Source organism: Mus pahari, chromosome 7 (genome assembly GCF_900095145.1).
Source record: "Mus pahari chromosome 7, PAHARI_EIJ_v1.1, whole genome shotgun sequence".
Taxonomy (NCBI): Eukaryota; Metazoa; Chordata; class Mammalia; order Rodentia; family Muridae; genus Mus; species Mus pahari.
Genome location: NC_034596.1, coordinates 11,003,835 through 11,022,370, shown reverse-complemented (window position 1 = coordinate 11,022,370; position 18,536 = coordinate 11,003,835). Strand labels below are relative to the sequence as shown.

The following is an 18,536-nucleotide window of genomic DNA, read 5'->3' as shown; positions in this document are numbered from 1 at the left end:
CACTATTAGCAGCCACAGAGTGGTCAATGAAATATGTCCCTCATCTTGAAACAAAACCAATTGCAGGGCAAGCAGAGAAGACCAAAAACTAAGCAGAAAAGGGAGGTAGAGAAGGAGAGGCTTCCAGAAACACAAAAAGCTGGAAAGAGAAAACTGGAAGTTTTCAGAGAACACACTTTAAGGGATTTCTAAGAACTGTCCGCTTAAGAAAATCACTATTAAATTGTGAGATTCATCTAGAATCCTACATAGAATAATTTCAAAGGTCAGGCTATGGAAGCATTTTATGGAGCCTATTTCCAGGAACTGTTGCATTTCTAGATCTTTGGAATCAGATGGAGGGAAGAGAAGAGACACAGCAGAAAATCAAAAACAAACAAACAAACAAACAAAAAAACCCAAAAAACAATCCTGCCAGACTGAATGTGACCAGGAAAGAATAACTCTCTATTCTGAAGGTCAGCTGGGGGGTAGGGGTGTACGCAATATTCAACCCTCTATTTACTGTGTATGAGTTACCACATGGGTCAGATGAGTGGGTTCTTTACTAGTTTCTACTTCGACTTGAGCATGGAAATCAATATACCTAATGAATACAGTTCAAATCAGTCCACCAACATTATTTAACTGTATTGATCTTAACAGGCACATACACACTTTATTCCCTTCTCCATGGTTCTCAGAACTTATTTAAGTACAGACAGACAGACACATATATACACACTCATATACTCCAAAACATTATTTCCTGTTTACCAGACTTTTCATTATATATATATATATATATATATATATATATATATATATGTGTGTGTGTGTGTGTGTGTGTGTGTGTGTGTGTGTGTGTGTGTGTGTGTATTTTTTCTCAGACAGGGTTTCTCTGTGTAGTCCTGGGTGTCCTGGAACTCACTCTATAGACCAGGATGGCCTCAAACTCAGAAATCCACCTGCCTCTGTGTCCCAAGTGCTGGGATTAAAGGCGTGCTCCACTACTGCCTGGCCACCCACTTATAATACAACCATTTATCAATTTACAGAAAAGACCTCATCCCCATTCCTTTCATTCCCCAAGGCAACCTTTTCACTGGCTGTCATAGATGGTCGCTCTTAGAGATTTGAACTCATTGAGAACACATACAATTAGGTCTCTGGCTTCAGAAGCTGAGAGATTGAAAGTGACACGCTGCAAAGTGTCAGTGCCAAAGAGTTAAAAGAACCATTTTATTGCTTCTGTTGTCTGAAAGAAATGAACTTACACAGGGGAGGGTTTCTTTCTCTCACCCCTTTTGCCAAATTCACAAAATGCTACTGCATTAAAATGAGTGAAAGAGCAATTCCCGGAGTTTCTTAGCATCCCTGGGCAAGCAGCTCTCCTACATCTCTAAGATCAGTCTTGATTCTCTTGCTCTCCCCTTTTCTCTCTTTCCTTTATTTTAATTTTAATATAATTAAGGTCCTTGTTGCAATAAACCAGTGATTCTAAAAGCAGGCCCCTTGGGGAATTACATTCTATAGTTGAAGAAACTACGATGGAAGATCAGCTGACATGTCGTCATTTCCTCACAGCAAGTTGAGCAGACTTCCATGCAGGGCCATCCATTTTGCCCTATGCATCATATACAAACATGATTTTAAACTGTGTATGTACCAAACTTTAATTTTCATTTCACACTCAAAAGTTCTGTACAAAAAAGAGGCAATGCAGGCAAAAACAAACAAACAAAAAACCCCCCAAAACAAACAAAAAAATTACAATGACTTCGGCAAACAACATACAAGCGCTTCAAAGCCCCTTCTGATGTGCAACCATTTTTACAGGTGTACTATGACAATGAAGTTCTGAAGGCTGGGGCTGGCAAGGATAAAATCCCAATGTAATGTTAGTTATTAATATCTAAAACACTTGAGAAATGCCTACAATATAAGACTGAATGAGAAGTCTGAACTCTACTGCACAACTGGCTCCCTAGATTGAGCAGGCTTTATCTTGCTCTTTCAAAAGCATAACATTATTTTGACATAATTGTGATGATGTCTCACAAACTTAGGCTTGCCATTCTTGTCTGACATAATGATAATAACTAAGAATGTATTTTATGTCCATGAGGAATATATTAACTAAATATTTAAAAACACCCAACACCTCCTTCAACGTTGTTAGCTAATATTCTGGCTCTATTGTGTCATCATAAATAAAAATCTCTCTTTCCACCTAACTTTTGCTGTGAAAGCCTAGGTGAGCCTCAGAGAAGCTACCATGCCAAAAGCAGCAATATGGCTGGGAAACCTCATTTTTACCTTCTTTCTTGCTTCAAATTAATTATCTGAGTCATAGAAAACACTTTATTTGAAAGCTATGAGATATCAATTATGAAGTGTTATTAACATCGACATCATTGCTGGTACTTTCCCCCCAAACAACCCGTGAGTGTTGGATACATGTGCATGCAGCACGACAGAGAAAAAAGGGGAAGAAAACCCAAATTGTTCAAGGATTCCCGATGCCTACTGGACAGTCTGTTAAGAGTATTGGTCTCCCACAACAGTTCTGGAGTGAACTCAAGGCTCACTCCCTGTTAGTGATCACAGACACTCAACCTGTCTCCCTGATGACCTGAGGCTATTATTTAGAGCATGGGCTTCTCAAAATCCAAGTCCTGTTGAGTCTCATCTTGGAGATAGTGGACTGGCTAGACTGAAGCAGACTGACAGCACCCATACACACATTTGGTCCCATTTAACAGAAAGTCTAACTAAGAGTTACAAATGTCCTAAACTATTATTTATTTATTTATTTATCTATGTATATTCTGACAGATAATCCCTAATGTTTCCTTATGTAGCCAGCTGAGAGGCAGCTATGGTGTAGATACGTGGCTTGGGTTCATGGCTCAGGTCTGTGTCTAAGAGCCCAATGGAAACTGGGCAGTTCTTTGTCTTTGAAATCCTAATCTCCCCTGCTGAGGAAAGAACAAATGGACAAGTGCTTATTGTGCATCTCTGCTCTTGTAGGCTTAAGAGTTGCCCAACGAAGCACTGCCTATGGCTGCCAAATAGAAAATCCCTAAAGCTGAACACTGGAGAATGTCTCATTGCCACAGGACTGTTTCCTGGCTTCCTCGAGATTTTGGAATTCCTAGGTTTGACAAGATCATGGAAGCTATCTAGCACGACTCTTAGAGAATGCTTAGGTCAGTCAATGGGCGCATTTACTCTGCTGGTAAAGCTCCAAGTGACAAAGCCTTTATGCTGTTGACTACGCTGACATAAACTGGGGAACTGGTTCTCCCATTTGTCTGCATTTGGTTTTTTGAAATGAACCAAGTATCATCTTTCTTGGAGGAATCAAAGGAATGCTGGATGGCCACCCTATTCTGGAAGTATTGCCTTGGGATGTTGCAAACCAAATAATACCACACCCTAATAATTCTAGACCTGACTTCCAGGATTATCATTCATCAGTTGTCTGGAAAATTCTCTCCTTCTAGCTGTGATATACAAGTAATCAAACAGGCTAGACTAAAAATTTCTCTCCAACGGTCCATAGACTCCATAGTATATATTCTTAGGCCACATGGTGATCAGGGAAAGAGTAGAGTCAGGTGGGAAACACTCAAGGATTTAGTTCTATGTACACCTCACCTTGTATGCCCGTTATCTTTTCATTGGAGGTCAGAATATGTTTCAAGATTCCATCTGAGCTCAGTTCTGACCTACAGGTAGAATGACTGCAGTCTTGAAGATATTGATATTCATCAAGATGGGTGGGGCAGTACTCATTGGATTTATGCATGAAGAAAGGTTAGTGTAGTGGTTCCTAGTAGCCTTCCATTTTAGATTTTAAAAAAGATTTCTCTCATTTCCTGTGTCTCCGTATTCTTCCTGCATGTATATAAGTGTACTGTGTGCATGCCCAATGCCCATAGAGATCAGAAGAGGGCACTGGATCCCCTGCAACGGGAGTGTTGGATAGTCGTGAGCCACCAAGCGGGTGCTGGGAATTGAATCCAGGTCCCCTGCATCAGCAACAGGTACTCTTAACCACTGAGCCACCTCTCCATCCCCAAGACTGTCTGTTTTACATATGAGGAAGGTGAGACAAAACGTGAATCTGCCAAAGTACCCAGACTAGCGGGGGCTGACTCCAGGTAATCAGCAATCGTAGATTTCCTCTCTCTAAAGTCCTCCAGTTTTCTGATAATTGACAAAGTGCTTTAGTTCTCAGCTCTGATATGAACAGTCCATTTTGATAGAGAATGGGAGCTTCCTTATTAAGTCGGGTGGTGTACTTACTTAGAACGCTGTACACTCCTGGGAGGTGATTGATTTTATTTATGATCTCACAACCAGAGTTCTATTTATCTGTCCCTGCAGGCAGAGGAGGGTTGACACAGATAAGACTGTCCTTATGCCAACTCTCTCTCTCTCTCTCTCTCTCTCTCTCTCTCTCTCTCTCTCTCTCTCTCTCTCATACTATTCTTAAGACATTCCTTTTCCCAACCCTCCTGCAAGAAGCCCTCTGTCTATCCCATAGCCTCCTCATTAGCTGAATAAAACACAGGTAATTTTCCTCTTGCAAATACTAAAAGGGAATGAAAGGGACACAAACTGAGACAGAAGGAGAATATTCAGATTAATAAAACACGTGCATACAGAAAAGCTGCACGTGAGGTCTGCAGGCGGCAGGAAGAGGGTGGGGGACGTGCTGAACTCAGAACACTTGTGCTCCGCTCTCCACATGCAGTTTTCTTATCTTGGATTCTTCTCTCTCTGCTCTCCTTCACGGTAACAGTTGTGTGTGTGTTTCTTGTATCTGAGCCGACACAGGAAATCAAGTACTTTGTGTTTCTAGAAACTATACTCCCAGAGAGATAAAACATCTAGAGTTAAAACAATACCACAAGCGATTAAGCATCTCTGATGGTTACAGGTGTCACTACAGGACTCCAGCAGCCATGGTCGAAGTTTCCGAATCTGGCCTTTGGAGAAAGGAGTTTCGCTTCAGACATCAAAGGTAAGGCTCTCAAGTCCACTTAGGCTCGGCTGGGTTGAATCAGTCAGGATACAAATTAAGGTCCATATATTTCAGTGACAAGAAGGAAATGGTTATGTAAATACACAAGTATGAACATCAATCTGTATTAAATTATGTAAACATCTACATCTTCTGAGGTCAGCATAGATCCTCCTTTCTGAGCAGGACTTCTACTGAAGCATCGCTCGAACCTGTTTGGAAGTTGACTCATCATTCAAGTGCTTTGTAGTGAACCTGAAAGGGAAAGAGAGTTTGATGTCAGGGCTTGCCCAGCCGAGATTTATAAATCACAAAGCATATGTTCATTTCCTTAGACAGGGATCCAGAGCTTGGTGTTCATTCTATATACTTTCTCCAAGTTTATTTTTTTATTTGACTTGGATTGGTTTTGCTCTGTACTCCAGGATTGACTCTCTGTAACCCATGGTGGCCTCAAACTTAGGGAAATCCTCCTGTCTCAGCCTCCCTCTTGCTGATATCAGAGGCACACACCAACAATGCCAAGCTTCTAATGAGCGTGTGGGACGATCATTAAAATCATTTAAAAAAAAAACAAAATCTCATCAGGTGATTACACACAGGAGACACACTGCTCCCATTTTCTAGGAGATAACGTTCACAGCACTTAGTTCAGCATCTTGTCCTTTGAGGCTGACCAAGCTGAGTTATGGAATTCAAATTATGGCATCCAGAAATTTAAATGTTGATGTCTGTCTACTGTAGGGGCTGTGCATATCCCCACTGCTACTAGGGGGGCACTAGGGGGCACAAGTGAGGTACAAAGACAACAGTACAGTCTAAAGCATCTCATTCATTACTCAATGTCATGTGCAAAGGAATGAAAAAAAAAAAAAACCAAAAGACAAAAAACCCTGTAATAAAGCTTTGACCACGTGATACGTCAAAGATCCCATTCCAGTCACAAACGTCTCTTTAAATGAGGTAAGTGACTCGATTTCGCAGGTGAGAAGGCTGAGGGTCAGACAGATTCAGTGGCTCACTCTGAATCTCACAGCAGATGGTTTTGATTTGTGGACAGTCTGTGACTTTGGACTTGAGTCTATGCATGCCTCTTCCCAGTCCATCACAGATCTCCAGGAAATACAAATCCCCACACCGGGCTGGGACTAGTGGCTTGACACAATGCCCTGATCTCCAGGACGCTTTGGCAGCTAGAATGAAACTGGAAAGTTTCAGAAGTTCAGAAGTTAAAGCCTTCTTAGTGAATATAAAAAGCCAGCACGGCTTGCTTGCAGTCTCCTTTGGAGAAAACCTAGGGTTCAGGAGGCTCATAAGACACACATATTCTCAAAGATGATGAATTAGCAACTCAGAAAAACAGCAGCTTCAGTGTCTTGAGACTGCTGATTTCTTCGCCTGTTGAGGGAGGCTAGTAGGTCAGCCGGGGTTCTAAGGGTGACAGTGGTCAAATGTGATGTGACTAGAGGTGGGACACTGCATGCGGAAATGAGTGTTGCTTCCTTTCTCTTAGATGTACCCAAGTTTACCGCAGGTATTTATTACATCGCATGGAACCGAGGGGAACCAACGGCTAAGACATCAGGGTCCACAAGACTTCCTGATTGAAATCCTGCAGAGGGATGATTTGTGCAGTTCAGCAAATTCCTTAGGATGCAGCATAGCTAAAAAATAACAATCTCTTCCTTGAAGTGGATTAAGCAACTGTATCCTTGGGAAGAGGGAACAGTGCCTAAGGAGTGGAAATAAGCTACAGCTGGCTAAATGTTCTGGCATCCAGCAGTGAGTAACAGGATCTCAGGTTCTCAGTTGTGAGAGTTGTATGTGGGAGCTCCTTGGGGAGCCAGGAAAACACACACACACACACACACACACACACACACACACACACACACGCACGCACGCACGCACGCACACACGCACACACGCACGCACGCACGCACGCACGCGCATGCGCACGCACACGCACACACATCAGAGGTGCTTGAGTAGAGCTTTCAGGCCAGTTATTTAATTGACGTGACCTCCAACCTCAGTGCGTGGAAACTCCCCTCATCTTCCTCCCACAAAGCGAGGGTTGGGAGCTCTGGGCGAAGGCAGACATGAGAAATGGACGCTTTCTTTCTTGGGAGACTCCTTCGCTCACAGAGTGAGCCAAGTCAAGCCTGAGACCCGTGGGACCACCAGATCCAAGTATAGGTAACTTGGCCCGTTACTGTTATGACATTGAAAAGCTATTTGAACATATGGTGGCTCAGGCCTTTAATCCCAACACTCAGGAGGTAGAGACAGGCAGATTCATGAGTTCAAGGTCAGCCAGGACTACAGAGCTTGTTTGAGCATAGCCAGGGCTAAGCAGAAACACCCTGTCTCGAAAACCCCAAATCTAAAAAAAAAAAAAAAAAAAAAAAAGTTGCCTCATATTCTCCCATCTGTACAAAATGAATAATGAAAATGGTGCTGACCTCCAAACCTTGCTAGGAAGTGGGATGTTGTTAAAATGAGCGAAGGGCTAAGACTGATAGGTTGGTGCTCAGATTCAAACACCCGCATCTGCAGTGATCTGCAAGGGTACCTGCTCTATCAGCCTCTGCCAGAGACAAGCTCACCTGAGAGCATTCAGTAGCCCTTCCACACTGTCTGGGGCCTGTTCCTTCAACACCTTTATGCAGCCTTTCATCTGGAAGAAGAATGTACAGCATTTTGTTATTACCCTAGTAATCCTGTTCACAGTGACATCTGTCCATCCAAACAGCTCTCTAAAACATCAACACACGCAAATTTCGTACAAGCTTCTCTCCTCTCTCGGGATGGTGTAGCGCTCCTCTGGGCTGCTCAGGAGTTCTGTATGATTGCAATCCCAATTGATTTTCATCCTACGCCACAACTGGGCATCTCATTTTCTTTGGGGAGAAACATCTTGCCTTGTACTATGGAGCTCAGACCAGGAATAGAAATAAATGGTTCTTCTTGGCCCCCAGTTGAGATTCACTAAGTGTTTTACACACTCAGTAATTTAATGCTCTGTCTGCTAAGAATGCTCTTTCCTCTTTGAGCTGTTGATCGTCACACACTCAATATTTTGTAAAGCCTCAAGTTCATCAGCCCCAGAAATGTAGGTATGTATGTGTGTGTGTGTGTGTGTGTGCATGCTTGGTATGTGTGTGTTTATAGGTACATGTGTGTTGCACGCATCCACAGATCAGAGGACAAGCTCAGTTGTCATTCCAGAGGTACTGTCAACCTAATTTTTGAGACAGAATCTCTTTGCTTACTTTATGTGCGGATTAGGCTAGGCTAGCCGACAAGCAAGCCTAAGGCATCTCCCCGTCTCTGTTCTAGGACTAGGGATGCAAGCATGTCCAAAACATATGGTTTTCTTAAAAAGAAAATGGCAGAGACAAATTTTGGAGCTGAGACTGAAGGGAGGATCATCCAGAGACTGGCCCACTTGGGGAATCCATCCCATAAACAACCACCAAACCCAGACACTATTGCATATACCAACAAGATTTTGCTGACAGGACCCTGATATAGCTGTCTCCTGTGAGGCTATGCCAGTGCCTGGCAAATATAGAAGTGGATGCTCACAGTCACCTATTGGATGGAACACGGGGCCCCCAATGAAGGAGCTAGAGAAAGTACCCAAGGAGCTGAAGGGGTCTGCAACCCTATAGGAGAAACGACAATATGAACTAATCAGTACCCCCAGAGCTCATGTCTCTAACTGCATATGTAGCAGAGGATGGCCTAATCGGCCATCATTGGGAAGAGAGGCCCTTGGTCTTGCGAAGATTATATGCCCCAGTACAGGGGAATGCCAGGGCCAGGAAGTGGAAGTGGGTGGGTTGGGGAGCAGGGGGAGGGAGAGGGTATAGGGAATTTTCAGAGAGTCAACTAGGAAAGGGTATAACATTTGAAATGTAAATGAAGAAAACATCTAATTAAAAAAAAAGAAAAAAAAAAACAGTGTAGAGACCACCCACCACCACCACCACCAACAACAACAAATGACTTCTGGGGGCAAACTCATGCCCAATACTTGCAAGGTAAATACCATACAGACCGAGCTATTCCTGTGGCTCTGAGGTGGTCTCTTTTCATCCCACTGTCCATACCAAAGATAGCCTCGACCACTTATTTGTGATCCCAATACGGCTTTATACTTGTTAGATAACTGTCAATAGAATAGCCCCCAAGTGACTAATTTCTCTCTTGCACTAGACCCGAAACTCCTAGAAATGCAGGTCTGTGTCTTAACTGTCTCTGAGAAGCCGGGCTAAGGGCTGTCTCTGAGAAGCCGGGCTAAGGGCTGTCTCTGAGAAGCTGGGCTAAGGGCAGTTGTAAAGAATGTGGACTTACGGAGGTCGGATGCCCGGCTTTTACCCATGCTGCTTTGTATTTGCATGAAGTTTCTGGAGTTTTCTGAGGCCTTGGAATTAAAGTTATCTAATTGAGCCACGAAAAGGAAAATTTACATAGTTCCTGTTATTTTATGCATATCCTAGAGTGTTTTACTTCTCCTTAGGAAAAAAGCAAAGATCTTTCTATAAAAAGTCCATCACTTATTTTAATCTTAGACATTCATGCAGTGTGTGGGTATCTGATGAGTTTGGTTATACAAACAGCTACTTGCAGAGTGGTAACCTCACAACATCCCCTGTGGTTATACTTCAAATATGCAGAAGCTTTATGGCAACAGCTTGATAGACCCAGCCAATTGCTGAGAAGTATTTGGGGGGTCAAAGAACAATGAATGCCATGTTCAACTACACACATCTATCAAAGAGACAAGTTTGGAGAGAGGCTACAAGTATGCCAGTTCTGTGCCACGTTGGGTCTGTGATGGCATCAAGCTCAGAGATGCAGAGAATCTGTCCTTCTTCCATTAGAGCTGGGGGGGGGGTCTAGTGGGAGGAGAGAGACAGGTAGCTCATTATCACCGTATGATAGGTGTAGTGACAGGTGGGTTAGTCTGGAGGAGTTTCTAATTCTATTTCCGGATGATTAAAGCCGTGGGTGCAAATAACAAGAAACTGTCAGAAATGCATTCAGGGCCAGAGCCAGTGTGGGTTTAGCAACACAGTAGGAACTTGGAGGCTTTTCATTGTAGAAAATACCCTTGGCAGGTGTTAAGCATTGCATAAATATAGTGAGTATAGAAAATGACAAGATGAAGCAAAGACAGAAAGAGGTGGATGAGTAGGAAATCCTCAGGGTATGAGGGGTGGGGGTAACAGTGAGCTGAAACACACGGGGTGGGGATGGAGGGTCAGTCCTTAGTAACTTATGAGGATGAGGAAGTGGGTCACAGGCAATTGTAGGATCTGAGGGTGACAGCTCTGGGTTTCTTCTAGCTTAGAAACCCAATGAGAAAAATAACACAATATCTGAAATGCGGTTAGCAAGGGAAAGTGAACCTGTGGTTGGGATCTAGCCATGTTTCATGCATCCATAAGTAGTGTGGTCTGGAGTTATGGGCAACGTCTTGGCTGGGGATAGAGGTTAAGGTGTGATTCTCTGGGCATCACTTGAAACACTGCTTCATCCCCACCACTCCTGCTACCAAGACTGCCACCTGGCCTGTCAACCGCTCATCATCTCTGGGTCTTGTCTTAGTGATTTTTGCTCTGACTCTTCCATCCCTCTATCCATCTGAAAAATAAAATCCTTGAAGGACTACCTCAAGTACCACCTCCTTGCTGTTGCCTCCAAGCAGACTAGTCTCTCCCTCACTGGTGTCTCGAGCTCTTTGCATGTCTCTTCTGCAAACCAGACCTCATCCTTTGGGTGTGTACACAGTACCACTTCCAGGGCTTTATCCTTATGTGCTAATGTCCTCAGGACTTATCAACCCTGTGGCTATAACTGCTGGTTTAGAAGCAGAGTGGTACCTGGAAGGACAGACCCACCTTGGATGTGTCTTGTGCTTAATAAGCCTAAAACCTTGTTAGAGGCACATGCATAGTCCAACATCCACTGGCCTTTCTTAATCTGCACTAATCCAGACTAGGCTAATGCTCTTGAAAGCCAACATAGTCTTTGCTTGGGAGCATAACAGATTCAGTAAATAGTATAGAAAGCCAAGCTCTGTAGAAACTGGGGTGACAAGGGATGAGTAGATGGCTCAGCGGATAAGAAAACTTGCTTTACAAACATGAGGACTTGAATCCAAATCCCCAACAACCACATACAAATGTCGTGTGCTCATGACCCCAGAACTTGTGGGTTGAGATAGGGGACACCAGGAAGGGACAGACCAGTCAGCCTGGCCAACTCCGCCAGCTTCAGGCTCTGTGAGAGAGCCTGCCTCCAGGGAATAATGAGAAGAGTGATAGCCCAGGCAATCCTTACATCCTCCTCTGGCCTCTGTTGGTGTGTGTGCGTAGGCATACAGACCCACAACCCGCAAACATATGTGAACACACACATGCACTAAATCACAAAGAAAAAGTTTGGGGAATAAAAGCCTCATTTCGCCCTGCATATTTTTAATTATTGACTCTGTGGCAAGTTAACAAATGGCCAACCCACAATGCCTTAGGCACTAAATTCAACTCACAGTCACGTGATAGTTAGAGTTTTTCCATAGTTGCTTATACTCATTCTGTAGGGAAAAACCCTTAAGCCCCCACAATGAATACAATCAACCTTTTTATTGCAAGGTCGCCATAATATACTCTTATGTAAATAGAATATATTTTGAAATAGTGCACATGGCAGGATTCTAATTTGCTAGGCACATCCACCCCTCAAAATACAAGGAGCCGTATTCATTTCTCTCTGCTTCCTAAACATGAATGCATCTTACCGGACTGCTTCCAGCTCCTGCTGCCACTCCCTGTGATGGACTGTGCCCTGACCTGTGAGCCAAGATAAACTCTTCTGGAAGTTGCTTTTGTCAGGGTATTTAATCACAGCAGTAGAAAAAGTAATTAATACAGTGTTACAGGTAGATAGATGCTGGCTTATGGTAGTAGCATTTTATTCTAAATGCTGGCTTACGGCAGTCATGTTTTATTTTACACTCAACAGGAAAGCAACTGTAGTGATGATGTGTCTCCAAAGGTCTCTCCATAGGCATTGAAGCTTTCTCTCCTTCTTTCACTCACACTTACTCATTGACTAGAAGCTCTGTCGGGGCATCTACTGGTATCAGGCACAATACCTCAGGACATGAGGTACACTGACCATTGTCCCTATCCTTTAAAAAAAAGCTGGGGTCTACGGGAATGTTACAAAGAGCAAACTGGTAAATGAGCTGAGGACCAGAGAAGGAAGGCATTACTTACGTGGGGCACAGGAAGTGTGCTCCAGGGCACTTATTGCAATAAGAACAGGATGCTTGACAGGGCAGCAGGTGAAGGATTATAAGAGAGGAGACTGGTAGGTCATCTGGTCTTTGACCATCATGCCTTGTAACCTTAAAACTCTCAACTCTATAACACACATAAGGTATGTACTCTATAACACACATNACTCTATAACACACATAAGGTATGTACTCTATAACACACATAAGGTATGTACTCTATAAGGTACAGAAGGTGCACTGACAGGGAACCTGGGATGGACAAAGGGCAGTGTGAAGATAAAGGTGGATCATCTCTGCCCAACAGAGGCCAGATATCTCCTCCTAACCACGTGACAAAGAGTGCACTACTTGCTATAAAATATATGCCAAGCATCTCCAAATTATGAATCTTGGAGAGGTCTTTCCAGTGAGAGATGGAGGCCAGAGGGAGAGAAGTCAGATCAGCCTGCTGGAATTCATGGGCTTTATGTGGAGAAGGCATTGCATGAGCATTCTTACATCAATCTTGGATGTTTTGCAGAAAGCTCCCACAGGGTGCACATGGTCATAGAGGATGATGACCCCCACCATCACCCTCATGCAGAACATCAGTGTCTCCTCACTCGTAAACCTGCTCCTGTACTCCCTGAAAGAAAAGACACAGCCGAGACATCTGGTTAGAACACGCACATTCTGAGATCCACAGCCGGATACTCCTCCACACTCCCATCCCCCCAACCCTGGAGAACTCATCCAGGACCTGAAACAACCAGGTTAATATGCTCTTGAAAAGACCCAAGATGATAATTTCTCTTGAATCTATCCAACCAGCAATTTAGTGCAAAAATACGGTAAATTAGAGGGCAGTAAATTCCCTTCTCGGCTTCCCCTCAGCAGCTAGCTCACCACGTACATCAACTGCTGCCCATCAATCCTGAATATTTTATAGCCGGCCCCTCTGGCTGTCCAAGATTATAGAGAATAATGGCTTCATTACAGAGGAAAAAAAAATCAGGCTCATTTCTACACAGCAGCTCTCTTGTCTCCAGCTGGAGTCTCTTCCTTTGTTAAGAAACGGGCTGCGGACGAACTTGGATTGGCAGATATCTCAAAGAAATTATGTACCTGGGAGTTATTTGTGGAGTTTAAATTTTGCTCACTTACCTTGATAGGGGCCCTGATGATAGCAATAATTGAGGCCAATGCTAGAGACGTTTTTAGCATCAATTTCATTATGAATTAGCACCACAATACAGACAATTACTATTTCTGTCTTGAAGTAAATCTTTACTTTGCTATGAAGGCAATATTTAAAATTAATACCCTTTTATGGGGCAGGAGAGATGATTCACTTGGTAAAGCACTTGATGCCCATGGGAGAGGAAATGAGTTTAGATCCCTAGTGCCCATATATGTATGAGGTAGACATGATGGCTAGTTTTATGTCAACTTGACAGAAACTAGAATCACTGGAGAAGAGAAAGCCTCAATTGAGAAAATGCCTTCATAAAATTGGGCTATAGGTAAGCCTATAGGACATTTTCTTTATTAGTGATTGATCGGGGAGAGCCCAGTGGTCCTAGGTTTTATAAGAAAGCAGGCTGAGCAAGTCATGATGAGCAAGCCAGTAAGCAGCACCCCTTCACAGACTCCTGCCTCCAGGTTCCAATCTTGCTTGAGTTCCTGTCTTGACTTCCTTTAACCATGGACTATAGTGTGAAGTGTAAGCAAAATAACCCTATTCTGTCCTGAGTTGCTTTTGGTCACGGTGTTTTATCATAGCAATAGTAACCCTGACTAAGGTAGTAGTCCACCTGCGGTCCCAGCTCTTGGGAGGCAGAGATAGGGCATGCCTGTAGCTAGCTGGAGTCCTACCAGCCAAATCTAGGTTCGAATGAGACACTGCCTCCACATACTATCAGAAAACAATCAAGGAAGACACCCACAGTCAGGCCTGGCACACACACACACACACACACACACACACACACACACACCCCACATGTATATGCACCTGAACACAAGAGTGCATCTGCATCTGCAAATACAAACACATGTGCATATTCACACGTATGTGAATATGAATACACACACGAACACCGCACATATACATACATGTTTATATATAAAGGTATAAACATAGATTTATATTTAGAGACAGCCAGAATTTATAAGGTGCTTGCGACACTTTTGGGGTCCTAAACACTCCAGAGAGCAGATGGTATCGCGGGTATTACATGGTGTATCTGGTCACAGTTTAAGAACAAAGAAATGGACTGTGAAGAGAGGTTGGGAAAATTACATTGCAATGGTCTTATGATTGTTACTCTTGGTTCTAAATCTCTACAGTATGTTGACAATAATACTCACCCATCTAGCCCATCTCTCCATTCCTTTGCTAGTCCTACAGCATCAGACAAGCTGTAAAAAGTTTGTGAGTTCAACGAACCATCAGGGCCTCAGCTATTTCAGCTGTAAAACGGATATAGCATTGACACTGACCACCCTAAGTTCCTTATGAAACTGAAGCAAATGCTGTACATGGAAACTTCAATATGACATCTGAAGGAGGGCAAGCCACCATCATCACGTCTGAGCTGGGTGAACACTTAGCCATGCTCACACATCTGGTTTCACTTACGGTGTCTCCAGCATGACTTTACAGACGCTTGTCATAGTACTGAGGCAGTCTGTGGTATTCTCTATTGGCAGGGTTTTATTCTAAATGGAGAGACACAAATCCACGTTAGCCTTACTAGCAGCATCCACGTGAGGTAAATAGAGGGCCCACTGGACCGTTCAACTGCACTTACTTCGGAGACAAAGTGCATTGTGGCATTGCTAAGAGTCTTCAGCATGGGCGTGGCTTCTGCATAGAAGAGGGACATTCGATTGGCCATCTCATTATTAACTTCATTCTCAATGTCTAGCTAATGAAAACAAGACAAGATACAGTTATTTTAAAAAAAAAATAAAGATCACCATCTCTGAAAACAAGTTATCGACAAGGACTCTGCCTTTTCTCTGTGCCCTGCCATGTGTAGAAGCCACAGAGAGAGCGTGGTCCCAGTCAGGGAGACGCACGGACTCACGTGCATGTTGTTGATACGGTTACGACTTATTGTTCTTCGATAGTAACTGAAGTCATTCTGAATAGCTGGGTTCCTCATCTGAAATGCAGGAGAGAGGAAAGAAGGTTAGCTCCTAGAAACAGAGAGCACCATCAGGAGCTCAGATATGAGAGTCTGTACACATGGCAGGAATTCTCGTTGTCATCTAAAAGCCAGAGTAACAGTTAAAAATAAGAGCTTATAATGCCAGTGTTCTGAAATCTGTACTGTTCTTACTCTGGGCTGTATTTCAGGGAAAGCACGTTTGCCTGGTGAGAAAGAGACACTTAGTAAGGGCTTTCCCTCCACTTGCTTGACAGATTCCAAATTTCCACACGTAAGGCGCCCTCTTAGATTACTCTGACCCCACAGATTGCAAATAGTCACCACACAATAAGCCTCCTTGGGAAGGTTTTACGTCTTACTCTCCCAAACCCACTCCACAGCCTTGGCAGCAAAGCCATAAAGCAGTGGAACCAAGGTGAACTTTCACAGGATGTGGGCGTCCTGACCTTCAGCTCATCGAATCGAAGGGTAAAATGTAAGATTTCTGCAAATTCCTTTGCGAGGGCTTGCTCCCGTTCCAGGTGCTGGGTTGGTGTATAGGGTGGACACGTCAGAGATTCCAATAGACTCTGAAGTGCTTTTTCTGAAATCCAAGGGGAAAGAGAGAGAGAGAGAGAGAGAGAGAGAGAGAGAGAGAGAGAGAGAGAGAGAGAGATATTTTAGGTGGGCCAGAGACATCCTTTAAAAGCAGTGCTGAGCTCAAGTTGACATTCTCAGACACAACCTGTGTGGCTATTCCAAAGCTCCGTTCACTTAGTAGTCTCAGCTCCTGAGCCTTTTAGAAAATTTATTTAGGAATAAATGTACGGTGCTTATATGACTGATAGCCCCTAATGATTCCAGACCAGATGAGTGGGTGAGAAGGTGGCATCAGCAAAGTGTATGCTGTGCCAACAAGTGGATCTGATTTGTATCAATAGCATCCACAAGAATTCCCCCAGTACTGGGATGCGGGCATGCGACTCTAACTTTGGAGGTGGGAATGGGGACAGAGGCAGACAAGTCAGAGCTCTTTGGGGCCAGGCAGTTTAACCAGCCAGTGAGCAACAGAAGCAGACACTGGTGTCTGTCTCTGCCCTGTCTCCACATATGAGTCCCCAACACATGGGTTATGTCACCTCTTTAACACTGGGAATTCTTCTCTTCTTGTCACATGCTTCCCTGTTCCCATACTCCCAGGATATTCATCTACAAATCTACCATGATGTTTACTTTCGTTGTTGTTCTCAGGAAAATCTCATTCCTCCCATTTGCTCATTTCTGATCATTCTCCACTCCTTTTGCTTTAATATTATTTTTAACAGCAGAGTCATTTAACTAATCCTCAATAGCAGGAGTCGGTAAGCTATGACCCATAGGCCAAATCTGGCTCACTGCTTTTTTTTTTTTTTTATATAAATAAAGTTTTATTTAAAAGGTATATGCACTAATCCCTTCCTGTACTGAGTAGAGCTACACTGGTGTTGGTACTATGATATAAAATCTAGTAAAGACAGGGCAGCTCACAAGATAAATATATCTACTGTCTAGCATGTTACAGGAACATTTGACATCACTGCTTTTATGTAGTCCTCATCTGCCTTTAGCATCCTTACAGGGACAGTCTCAAGACTTTCTTAGGCACCGCGCCAATGGGAATCTTCAGGGGTAACAAGGTGTACCCTAGCCTGCTTTGACGGATGCGCCTTTCTCTGTCTGTTGAGGTAGACTCCAGTCTCTTGGAATTTCAGCTCACTGCTTTCAGATGCACACCGAGGAAAGAGAGAATTTGAGTTCTCTTCTACCTGAGAGCCTGAGGCAACCTTCTTTGTTCGTGAAATCTGTTTGCATCACCCCCTTAGCTGGTCTGAACATCGAATCTTGTCAATATCGCAGTCATGGTTTTAACCTTGGTTCTCCTCTTACAATGTGGCACTCATTTTAGTGGTAAATTAAAGCAGAAGTTGATGGCTACTCTTCTCGTTCTAGATACTCTATATGAACAAATAAAACCCCAAGTACTGGCAGTGATCGCACCATACTGCTGGTGGTACACAGCCAGTTTGTCAACCTCATTTGCCTCCACCCCAGCTTCTGTAGCCATCCTATTTATAGCTTTACTTGTTATTAAAGCTAAAGTAAAAATGCTAGGCTTATTTTCTTACATTTCATATCAAGCTAATTAAGTTTTTTGGAGGGGGTGAGGAAATGTGGCTTTAGATAAACTCCATCCTCCAATTTGGGTTTTATTAAAACTGAGGCCGGGGCTGGAGTGATGGCTCAGCATTTAAGAGCACTTACGGCTCCTGCTGACAACCAGGGTTTGGTTCCCAGAACCCTCAGGGCAGCTCACAACCATCTGTACCCCCAGTTTCAAGGGATCTGACACCCTCTTCTGGCTTCTGAAAGTTCTCCTGTGCAAACGGTGCCCCTAAATGCACACCGGTGTACACTCACATGTATCACAGAGATAAATATTTAGGAAAGGAGTAAGCTTTGAGGAGCAGATGGGCACAGTGACAAAGTATCAAGAGAGCATGAACCAGTAGAGGGCCTCAGTGTGCCGATCAGTCACTTCTAGAGAAATCATGTGGTAGATTCAAAGAAACTGGAATGACATAAATTGCTCGGGAATTGTCTCATAAGATATAATGGCAGTCCATGACCGTGGGACATATTCTGATATGCAGAGCTGTTCATTCTACACTCTCAAATGGCAAAGAAAGAAGTCCCATGTGGACCATGAAAACTGTAAGTACACTCACCAAGACGGATGGAAAATTCGTAAAACCTCTTCAGTCTCACCACCAGAGGACAGACTGCGTTCCAAGCCTTTTCCTGAAGTTGAATGTCATTGGGATTTTGAATTGCCTACAGGAGAAAAGGGTGGCGGCGGCGGTGAGTTTTCTCTTTAAGAAAAGCAATAAGCCCATGTTGAAGCACCCTAAACGATTTTAGTTTATAATATGCAATCCCTGGTGTGCTTTGAGAATTAGAACCACGTCAGTTGACAGTGATTACCTGGGAAATCACCCAAAGAGCACATTTCTGAAGGCAGTTTCAACAGTTGAGC

General features: G+C 43.5%; 1 protein-coding gene across 1 annotated transcript in view; it reads right to left on the bottom strand.

Annotated features, from left to right (window-relative positions):
- Positions 1-2,412: 2,412 nt before the first annotated feature.
- Fam49a (family with sequence similarity 49 member A) overlaps positions 2,413-18,536 on the bottom strand; it is a 107,107-nt gene continuing 90,983 nt past the window's right edge. The window contains exons 5-12 of the mRNA XM_021202082.2: positions 18,229-18,334; positions 15,931-16,067; positions 15,401-15,478; positions 15,122-15,238; positions 14,950-15,029; positions 12,828-12,954; positions 7,624-7,694; positions 2,413-5,269 (exon numbers count right to left, since the gene is read on the bottom strand). Of these exons, the coding sequence (XP_021057741.1) occupies positions 5,206-5,269; positions 7,624-7,694; positions 12,828-12,954; positions 14,950-15,029; positions 15,122-15,238; positions 15,401-15,478; positions 15,931-16,067; positions 18,229-18,334 (780 nt within the window). The 3' untranslated portion in view covers positions 2,413-5,205. The remainder of the gene's footprint in view (positions 5,270-7,623; positions 7,695-12,827; positions 12,955-14,949; positions 15,030-15,121; positions 15,239-15,400; positions 15,479-15,930; positions 16,068-18,228; positions 18,335-18,536) is intronic.